General features: G+C 60.0%; 1 protein-coding gene across 2 annotated transcripts; it reads right to left on the reverse strand.

Annotated features, from left to right (window-relative positions):
• Positions 1–234: 234 nt before the first annotated feature.
• LOC125625751 (guanylate-binding protein 5) lies at positions 235–1388 on the reverse strand. 2 transcript variants are annotated; one of them, XM_048828191.2, is made up of 2 exons: positions 1194–1388; positions 235–387 (listed from the first exon to the last, which is right to left on the reverse strand). In XM_048828191.2, the coding sequence occupies exons 1-2, from the start codon at positions 1386–1388 to the stop codon at positions 235–237; spliced, it is 348 nt and encodes a 115-aa protein (XP_048684148.2). The 2 variants fall into 2 exon arrangements, with proteins under 2 accessions (XP_048684148.2, XP_048684149.2); XM_048828192.2 differs by having other exon boundaries at positions 325–457.
• Positions 1389–10730: the final 9342 nt, after the last annotated feature.

Genomic DNA, 10730 nt, shown 5'->3' on the forward strand with positions numbered 1-10730 from the left:
TGGGCTGGCTCCGGAGACTCACCTTGACTCCTCTGCATGGCGGCTGAGAGCGTCTCCAGCAGGGCGCGGCAGGAGTCCTTGGACGCAGCTTCGTTCTGGCCCAGCGACCGCCGGTAACTTTCCTTGATTGCCTCCTAATCAACAAAAGAGAACGAGCCAAAAGGCAGCACTGCCCTCAGTCCGCGGGCAGACACTCACCATACGACGGCGCATGCTCACCGAGCTCTACTGGGCTTAGCTCCCAGGACTGGAAACACCACTCTCCCCAGCTCCGTGGGGCTCGCGTGCCCGGCTGCTCTTGCTGGGTTTGGCTACGTCTCGCCCGGGAAGGAAAATAGCATCCGCCACCAGCCAGCCCACCGGCTCGGAGAACAAACTGGGCGATGGCTGGGAAGGGAGAGAGGCAGTGACAGTCACACGGTGTTTCTCACCCGCTTGGCCGTGGAACCATGAGCTGCTGGAAAGGATTTTACAAACCAAAGTCAAGAAAATCTTGCTCCCCTGCAAGATCAACTCTCCTCTGTCCTGCTCTCGAAACAGGCAGGAACAGATTGGATCGGCTCAGCCCTCCTGGTGTCCAGACATTGGTTTACTCTCACTTTCCTGGTACCTCTAAAGGAGCCGTGACAATTTTTGACTTCAGATAAGAGGTTTCCTGTCTGACATGGTCCAGGTCATTATCACTGGCTCGCCCTCCCCTTTCTCACCTGCTCTGCTCAGTGAAATCATCACCAAGTTTGCCAGGTAAAGTATCACCTCTGACATTCGCGTTGACACCGTGCCGGGATGAAGTCCCACCTCCCGGAGCTCTTTCTGCGGGCTCAGACACCTAGCTTAGCGTTAGTTACCCTTGGGTCCTGTTTTCATAGGAATTCCCACCCCAGATCAGAGCCAAAGTCCATCTAGTGCCGTGGCCTGGTTTCGATCTATGACCATCCTTTGCCACTCCCCCCAGGACAACTTCGCCTTTAACCTCAGAAGCCTTTTGGAAGCCTAGATAAATGAGGTCACCACATTCTCTACGTCTACACTGACAGAAGAGGTTTAAGTCTGGGCCAGGCCTTAGGACATGGGGATTCGCCCTCAGAATCTCAGGGGCGTTTGTCGCAGGTTGGCCGCGCTGTGCGAACGGCCTGGCAGCAAAGCGTTCAGACGGCACGGGGAGGAAGGCAGGGCCCCTGGCATTCACATACCATCAGCCGCTTCTGGTACGTGTAACCCTCGTCCTTGAAGGAGCGCTGCACGAAGAGCCGCAGGGCATCCTCCTCGCACGTCCCGTGCATCGCCAAGAGCTCACCCAGTTCCGCCGGCACCCGCAGCCCCCGCATCCCGGCCACGTAGTGAGCCAGCGCCTCCCTGACGGCCGCCTCGTTCTCGATGGTGCCCATGGCGGTCACCGCGTTGATGGTCACCCACTAGCCAGCACACGTTGGTCACAGGTTGGACAAACCCCCGTCCCGGCCGCTCTCGGTTCCTGGCCCTGCCTCCGTGCCGGGGGCTGCACGTGACAACCCCACGAGGTCCCTTCCAGCCCCACATTCCAGAGGCTCAATAACAGACTCACGTGCCCCGCTGCAAGCGGGCTGGGGGGGTTCACGGCTGGCCCAGAGGGGGAGGTGAAGGATCCCGGACGGGGTCAGGAAGCAGAAGGTCTCTCACCTGTTCTCCTGCCGGCCAGCTGGTTCAGGAGGTAGGGCTTGCCGGTGCGAAACAGCCCGCTGGGCTGGGCCCTCCGCCCAGGGCCTCCAGCCCCCCATCGGCCGGGTGGCGATGAGGCACACGGGCTGCTCCATCGCTCACCTGCGGAACGGCAGGCGCAGAGCTGGAGCCGGGGGGAGAGTGGGGGAAGGCGGCTCCGGCGCTTCCCTCCGGCCCAGACCCCCGGTCTCAGGCCGCTGCGCGGGGGCCGCAGCCCCCAGCGGGAGAACCGTCGTCAGACACGCAACCGCACGCCGGCGGAGCCCTCCCCCCCCCCCGGGGAACCCAGGCCCGGGGCCGGCTTTAGGCTTTCTGGGGCCCGCCGCAGGGTCATTAAACGGGAGCCCCTAGGCCCGACTTGCTCTTAGCAACACAAACACAAGCGGGCAGTATTGGAAAACCTGCCCCGGGCACGGTATTAAAACCAGCTTCACCTCGAACCTCTGCACTTCCCTCCCACCTGCACCCCCAAACCCAACGTGCCCCGCCACACCCCCCCGCCCCCTTATGCCCAGCAACCCCCATGCCCAGTGGCCCCTCACCGCAGACCCCTATGCCCAGCAATCTCCCAGCCACAGACACTCCCCACTGCCCGGTGCCCCTCTCACAGCCCCCCCCCGCCCAGCGCCCCGTATTCCGGAGGGAATTCAGCACCAAACAATTAAATGCTGTGCACCATATTTTACAATTCTGCCAACGTTGTCAATAAATAACGGTGGCGGCTCCCGCCCGGCCACCCTGCAGCCCTCCCCTCCTCTGCCCCCAGGCTGGGGGCACCTCGGTGTGCATGTCAAGCGGCCACGGGGATGTCGGCCAGGACCCCAAAGCCGCTGAAAGACAAAAAGGAAAGAGCTGATGCCGATGGCTGAGTCCAGCCCCCATCCAGGCCCCCGCCTGCCCGTGCTCTGGGCCATCGGCTCCCCATGGCCTTAGACCATTTCCCTCCCCTCCCGCGAGTGACCAGGAGCCGGGACCTGCAGGAACTGGAGCCAGGCTCCTTTCCGGCCCGGTTTGCACCCCTGGCTGCCACACGCGCTCGCTGGGGTTGTCCTGGGGATAACGCTGCAGCCAGTTTGAACAGGGGGCTGGAGCCGTAACCAGCCCCTTCGCAGGAGCACACGGGATTGTTCGGGGTTATTTCCGGCCGGTCTGAAAGGTCTCTCCCGCGGGGGAGCAGGAAGGTGCCGCGTTCAAGCCCCGCTCCGGTTGGACTCTCTCGCCTTCAAAATGTGGCCAGCCGGAGACAGCCCGGGAGTCCCGGGGAAAACTCACCTCCCTCTCCCCGAAATGGAGTTTCCAGCTGCTCCAGCCGTGTCCGATGCGAGCCCATCTCCCGCCCCAGCGAGGAGCTCGCTCCCTCCCCGGCACTTCCCGCTCCAGGTCCATCCCCTCCTGCCGGCACCGCCAAGGGGCAGGGAGAGCAAACGGAGAGGAGTCCGTGCCGCAGCCAGGGAATCAGGGTGGGGCCCCAAATTTTTGGGTGCCTACATATGCCTAAGGATGGCCCTGCCGAGGCCCTGCGAGGAAACGCGACTCGCTCAAGGTTGCGTATGAAGTCAGTGGCACAGCAGGGAGAGAACCCAGGAGTCCTGGCTCCCAGCCCCTCCCCCCCCCCCACCAGTAGACCCCACGCCCCTCCCGGAGCAGGGGAGAGAAGAACCCAGGACTCCTGGCGTCCACACTTCTGCTTTAACCACATCCTACCTTAGGAAACGTAGGTGGCAAGAGATAAAACTTTCCCTCCCCCTTGTTTTTTATTCCATCCGACCCCCCCCGAGATCTTTATTCCAGACACTTCTCTGCACTTCCCGCTTCCTTCCCTTTCCACCCCACCAGCTCCGTGAGCTACCGACCGGCCCGGCTGGGATCCCGCAGCTCGGCCAGACCAACCTTCGGCCTTCAGGCTGGTCAGACCTGGAGGGCGACCGGACCGGCCACAGACCAAGAGAGTCGCTGCCCGGCTCGCCCGAAGAGCCGCAATTCACCCGCTCGTGGAGGGAACGTCCCAGCCCCTGGCTTGGTCTCTGCCGCCCTCCCCTCTCGCGCCTCGGAGGGTGGCTTCTGAGCGAGACGGGGGGGGCATAGCTTGTGGGGGACCCACTTCTGTGGGGGAGGGACGCTTTCGCGCTCACCCAGCGCTCCTCTTCCGGGCGGGAACCTGAGGCCTGGGCTGGCCGAGAGTTCGGGGTCAGGCAGCTTAGTCAGCCCAGGGGGTCTGTGTCCACACGCCCGCCTTGCGCCCGCCGACGTACGCGCCCTGCTCCCCCCAACGAATAACACCGCCTCCGCCAGCAGCGCAGGGCTTACGTCGGTGGGGTGAACCCGGTGTGGACATGGCGGGTTACTCACCTAGGCTGTCCCCTGCTCACACCTGCCCGTTTCATGGCTCCCTGATTCCCTGCTCGGAGCCGTGACATGGACAGAAACCACTCACAGCTCAGGCTGTCGCCCCAGAGCGAGTGGGGGGCTGCAGCTAAAGCCTGGCTGCCCCCTCCCCAGGGTCCTGGCTTCCCGCTAGGCTGATGCCTGGGCTCCCCACTCCCCACAGAGAACCTGGGAGCCACCTGCGCTTTGGGATCTCTGTTCCCCAGTGGGGAGTGGGGAGCTGAGAGCCCGGGGGGGCAGCCCAGGCTCTCAGCCCCCCACGCTGCCCCTGTAGGGTGGTGGAAATGCTCCTGGTGTGGACATGAACCACCGCCGTTGTCACGGAGTCCCCGGGCGATGCTCTGGACCTGGACCCACGAAGCCAGGCAGGACTCTGGGGAAGTCTCCTCTCTGGGAGCAGCCTGTCTGCAGGACACGCAGCTCACCCGGCTCCCACCTTCCTGGGTCTGACCTCGGAGCATTCAGCCTCCTCTGCCATTCCATGCGCTTCCCACAGTGAGTCTGCCCAGGCGGGGTCCTGGGGAAGCCAGAGGGTCCTGCCCTGCAACTTCGCAGTCAGACGGGACTCTCCACCAGCCAGTAACACAGAAGGTTTATTAGACAACAGGAACATGGTCTAACAAAGAGCTTGTAGGTGCAGAGAACAGGACCCCTCAGATGGGTCCATTTTGGGGGGCAGTGAACCAGGCAACCACGTCTGCCCTTCACTCCATGTCTCCAGCCAGCCTCAAACTGAAACTCCCCCCAGCCCCTCCTCCCCTGGGCTTTGTCCCTTTCCCAGGCCAGGAGGGCACCTGATTCCTTTGTTCTCCAGCCCTTTAGCTCTCACCTTGCAGGGGGGAAGGGCCCAGGCCATCAGTTGCCAGGAAACAGGGTGTCGGCCATTCTCTGTGTCCAGACCCCTGCACACACCTGCCCTCTAGGGCTCTGCAACGATCATACACCCTTACCCCACCCCCTAGATACTTAAGAACTGCCTCGGGGAAACTGAGGCACCCCCACACTATTCAGAGGAACCATTAAGAACAGTCCCACTTCGTCACAACCATAATAAATCCGGCAGTTGCTGTAAGTCGACCTAACATAGATCAACTTAGTTTGTAGGTTTCAGAGGAGCAGCTGTGTTAGTCTGTATTCACAAAAAGAACAGGAGGACTTGTGGCACCTTAGAGACTAACCAATTTATTTGAGCATGAGCTTTTGTGAGCTACAGCATCCGATGAAGTGAGCTGTAGCTCACGAAAGCTCATGCTCAAATGAATTGGTTAGTCTCTAAGGTGCCACAAGTCCTCCTGTTCCTTTTAGTTTGTAGGTCAGAGAATCCCTTCGTACATTTCCCAGACCTCCAGAGGAGCTCGGTGTGGCTCGAAAGCTCGTCTCTCGCCCCAACGGAAGCTGGGCCAATAAAAGCGATTCCCCCCCGCCCCCCACCTTGTCTCTCTAGCGTCCTGGGACTGACACGGCTACTGCTGCACTGCAGAGTTTTCTTATGGAAAGTGAAAGCAGGATATGAAAAAGATTGAATTTTACTGGGGCCTGGGAACAACACACAGAGCAAATTCCAAGCCTCCCATGCCCACTTCTCTGGGAATTGTAATAATTGTCTATCAATAGGACGGGCCAGTCCATCAGAAATGAACTCTGTCACGGTTATGCTTCATGCCACGCAGGCAGAGATGGGAGATAAAACCATCACGTCCTCTTGCAGGAAGGCTGCAGAGTAACATGACTTCACTGCGCAGAATCCACGACGATCACACACAAGAACCAAAACCGGAGAGAGACAAAGCAGGCTGCTCCCAAAGGCTGAGAAGCCCAGCTCCCCCGCACCTTGCTCCGGGCTCGCTCTCGGCAGACTGGCTCAGGTTGCACGCTTCCTTACAGAGCCCCCGACCTGCCAGCAGGCCCAGGAAACCCCCCAAAGATTTAAAGCAACAGGGTGGCATTTTCACACAGCCTGCGATACCAGTCTAGCCGTTCAGGGCAGAGCCCTCGCCTCTGTGTTCTTCCCGCTGTACGTCTCCAGGCTGGTGCAGCTAGCGCAGAGCCGGGGTGGGTCTGCCCCCCGAGCTGCCAGCCCAGTGTAGACGTACCGTGAGTGCGAATGGCAAATGCTGTCCAGGGAGCTAACGCAGAGCACTACGAACTATCTGGGCTGGGTCTTCCCCAGCACGGCCAGCAAGAACAATGGGCGTTTGGCCCCAACGGGCTCAGGCAGGGCTGAGCATCCCACTAAGTGCCTAAAGCCCTTCGGCAATCTGCCCCCTCAGCCTGGTTTCAGGGGGGGGGGACGAGCCCCCACAGCGCCTGACAAGTCTGAAAATCAGCCCCAAAGTGTCTCAAGGGGAGAGGGGTCAGAGAAGACCCCGGCCAGCCCACAAGCCAGCAGCTAGAATGAACCTACAACTTGCAACCACAACAGATGCTGTTATTTCAATGTGCAGGTAGATAGCAGTCTTGCACAAATGTCCACACACACACACACACACCGCAGGGCTCGTCCCCTCCAGCAGGGGGCGGCAGGGACACCCACACACACAGCACAGGGCTCGTCCCCTCCAGCAGAGGGCGGCAGGGACACACCCACACACACCCACACACACCCCGCAGGGCTCGTCCCCTCCAGCAGGGGGCGGCAGGGACACACACACACACACCCACACACACCCCGCAGGGCTCGTCCCCTCCAGCAGGGGGCGGCAGGGACACACACACACACACACACTGGAGACACAGTAGCAATGCCCAGAGTATGAACCGTGCAGAGCTTTCAGTTAAAAGCCGATTGTTCGGCACGCTCGGCAGTTCTCGCGCCCCGGCAGGTTGCCTCGCGCCCGGCTCTGCAGCACAGCGTCCCTGGTGAACATTCGGGGTGTTCTGGTCGAAGCAGTTCGAGTTAAATGCCCAGACTATGCCCCGCCCCCGCTCAGGAGTGGGGGTCCTGCCGTCTGACGCCCCCGCGGAGTCCCTGCCTGTGAGCCGGTGGAGAAAGGCAGAACAAGAACTGCCGGCTGGGAGCTAAAGCCAGACACGATGCAGCTGGAAATAAGACAATTTAACCAGGCGGGTGATTAGCCACGGGAACACGCTCCCAGGGGAAGCGCTGGATCTTTGCAGGGCCCCAGAGCCAGACCGGCTGCCATTCAGAAACCTGCTGCTGCCCTTCTGGCCCGTGGGGTTGGCTGATTACTGGGGCATCGCAGGGTTGTTTCTATTAAGAGGAGAAATCGAAGCTACGAGTCAGGTCTGTTCTTGGGTGCGATCCTGTGTCTTTACAACAAATGCCCACCCACGCCTGCCTCCTGGACTGCAGTGGAGACATACAATAGTGGGAAGTTTCCTTGCTCAGACATCCCCAGTGTGCCTCTCCAGCCGGATCTGTGCCTAAGAAGCTGTCCCTTTGCTTCCTGCTCAGGCTCACGCTCGCTCGCCATTGCTTCTCTCCCTTTCTCCTGGATTTTCTGCTCTAAAAACCCACAGACACATCAGCCCGAAACCTCAGCCCCTGCCTTTGCAACCAGGGAAACTACCTGCCTTTAATTTTTGCTCTAGCCTCGGCCTGTGGCCCAGTGCCTTGGACAGTGGCTTCTGTAATTTCCGGCCATCTCACTCCATGAAGGGGCTTAATTGCTCCTTCCATTTAGCTCCGATTATAGGATCTTCTCCATATCAATATCTGTCAGTGTGCAAGGGGGAATCTAATGCTGCAGAGCCTCATGGGACAGCTGCGTGCTTCCGCAGAGGAGAGAAATAGCCCCTCCACCTCTGTGTTTTCTCAGTGTGGAGGGAGAGTGTGACGAAGTGGGACTATTCTTAATGTTTCCTCTGAATAGTGTGGGGGTGCCTCAGTTTCCCCTAGGCAGTTCTTAAGTATCTAGGGGGTGGGGTAAGGGTGTATGATCATTGCAGAGCCCTAGAGGGCATGTGTGTGCAGGAGTCTGGACACAGAGAATGGCCGACGCCCTGTTTCCTGGCAACTGATGGCCTGGGCCCTTCCCCCCTGCAAGGTGAGAGCTAAAGGGTTGGAGAACAAAGGAATCAGGTGACCACCTGGCCCGGGAAAGGAACAAAGCCCAGAGGAGGAGGGGCTGGAGGGGAGTTTCAGTTTGGGGCTGGCTGGGACATGGAGTGAAGTGCAGACGTGGTTGTCTGGCTCACTGCCCCCCAAAATGGACCCAGCTGAGGGGTCCCGTTCTCTGCACCTGCAAGCTCTGTTTTAGACCATGTTCCTGTCATCTAATAAACCTTCTGTGTTACTGGCTGGCTGAGAGTCACGTCTGACTGCGAAGTTGGGGTGCAGGACCCTCTGGCTTCCCCAGGAGCCCCGCCTGAGCGGACTCACTGTGGGAAGCGCACGGAGGGGCAGAGGATGCTGAATGCTCCGAGGTCAGACCCAGGAAGGTGGAAGCTGTGTGAGCTGCGTGTCCTGAAGACAGGCTGCTCACAGAAAGGCGACTGCCCCAGAGTCCTGACTGGCTTCATGGGGAGCAGTTCCAGAGCATCGCTCAGGGACTCCGTGACAACTGGTGGCAGCGGTGGGATGTACTGCACCCCGTGGATGGCGCTTCCTGCAGTAAGTGACTGGGGAGCAGTAACACGAAGGGGGATTGCCGAGGACCAGGCCTGCTGAAGGCTCAGAGAGGAGCGGTTTCGGGGGGCGGTTAACCCCTGGGAGTGTGTGACCAGCGAGAAGTACTGTGCAGTAATGGGGTCCCCCTGGGGACTGCAGTGAGCAGTCTCAGGGGCGGAGGAGCCTGCAGCTTGGCCCGGGGAGAGAGAAGGACTTTTGCAGTAGCAGGGTTCCCCTGGGGATTGCAGCGAGCAGTCCAAGGGGCGGACGGAAGAGTCTGCAGCTCAACCCTGGCAAAGAGGTGGTGACCTCGAGAAGGGCTGGCACACTAGGGGTTCTCCCTGGAAACCGTGGGGAGCTGAGAACACACGGGCCTGTGAGTCCACAACAACTTGGGAGGAGCGGAGTGATGGCCTGTCACTGTCTCCTTAAGAAGGACATTGTAACCCTGTGCAGAAAGAGAGGGCTGAGCGTTGGAAAGTTCACCAAAGCAGAGTTAATCGTGCAGCTGGAGGAGGATGACCGCTCTAAGGAACAGATTCCTGACCCCAACTGGGGCTATAGCAGGATCTGGGAGCAGCTGGAGCGGGAGCCAGGCATCGCCAAGACTCCTGTCCCCGACCAGACGAGGGTCTTCACGATCAGGTTCCCCATCGGGGGATCGAGACGGACGGGATTGGAGCTGAGTCTGAGAGAGCAAGAGGACTGTGGGGGACAGCGAGAGCCCGAGAAAGAGCTGCAGAAGCAGCAGCAGCATGAACTGGCGGTGGGGGAGCGGAGAGGCCTAGGGGACCTCCCCGGGGTGAGTGGGGATAGATCCCGGGGGGCCAGTTCCGCAGGGAACCTCGAGACTAAATTGCTGCCCCTGGTTAAGGAGGGGGGGGGTGTGGATGCCCACCTCACTGCCTTTGAGCAGGCTGGCGATTTGAACCAAGGGGACCCTGCGGAAAAGCCCCGGTGTCTAGCTCCCTTGCTGGGTCCCAAGGCCATAGACTCCGTCAGCCAGATGGTTGGGGATGTGGACAGGCTCCCACTCCTGACCCCAACCTATATGTCTGTGTGGAGTTTCCTGGGGCCAGGCCCCTCGGACCTCCAGTGGGAGCAGAAGGTGATAGTCAATGGGGAGACATTCTTGGGGTGGCCAAAGGGCATGGGCTGCATAAACCTTCCCACATGCGGCCTGCGAGTGCTATCGACCACCCCTGACCTAAGGGAGGGTGTGAAAATGGAAGGGCCTGGTGTAACTCCTATCAAGGAATGGGAGAGATGCTGGGGCATCCATGGGAACGTTGGTGGCTTCGAACTTCCCCAGGTCACCGGCTAAAGTGACCCCGCTCAGTTCGATCTCGAAGGGGGGAGAGATGTGACGAAGTGGGACTATTCTTAATGTTTCCTCTGAATAGTGTGGGGGTGCCTCAGTTTCCCCTAGGCAGTTCTTAAGTATCTAGGGGGTGGGGTAAGGGTGTATGATCATTGCAGAGCCCTAGAGGGCATGTGTGTGCAGGAGTCTGGACACAGAGAATGGCCGACACCCTGTTTCCTGGCAACTGATGGCCTGGGCCCTTCCCCCCTGCAAGGTGAGAGCTAAAGGGTTGGAGAACAAAGGAATCAGGTGACCACCTGGCCCGGGAAAGGAACAAAGCCCAGAGGAGGAGGGGCTGGAGGGGAGTTTCAGTTTGGGGCTGGCTGGGACATGGAGTGAAGTGCAGACGTGGTTGTCTGGCTCACTGCCCCCCAAAATGGACCCAGCTGAGGGGTCCCGTTCTCTGCACCTACAAGCTCTGTTTTAGACCATGTTCCTGTCGTCTAATAAACCTTCTGTGTTACTGGCTGGCTGAGAGTCACGTCTGACTGCGAAGTTGGGGTGCAGGACCCTCTGGCTTCCCCAGGAGCCCCGCCTGAGCGGACTCACTGTGGGAAGCGCACGGAGGGGCAGAGGATGCTGAATGCTCCGAGGTCAGACCCAGGAAGGTGGAAGCTGTGTGAGCTGTGTGTCCTGAAGACAGGCTGCTCACAGAAAGGCGACTGCCCCAGAGTCCTGACTGGCTTCATGGGGAGCAGTTCCAGAGCATCGCTC

The sequence above is a fragment of the Caretta caretta genome, chromosome 24 (assembly GCF_965140235.1).
Source record: "Caretta caretta isolate rCarCar2 chromosome 24, rCarCar1.hap1, whole genome shotgun sequence".
NCBI classification, from domain to species: domain Eukaryota; kingdom Metazoa; phylum Chordata; order Testudines; family Cheloniidae; genus Caretta; species Caretta caretta.

What these genes read in the sequence shown, in the direction of transcription:
- LOC125625751 (XM_048828191.2), bottom strand. Translation starts at nt 1,388, where the DNA reads ATGGGCACCATCGAGAACGAGGCGGCCGTCAGGGAGGCGCTGGCTCAC. An exon ending in CGTACCAGAAGCGGCTGATG is followed by an intron (nt 388 to 1,193) that starts GTATGTGAATGC and finishes CTCCCTTCCCAG; the next exon opens with CCATCGCCCAGTTTGTTCTC.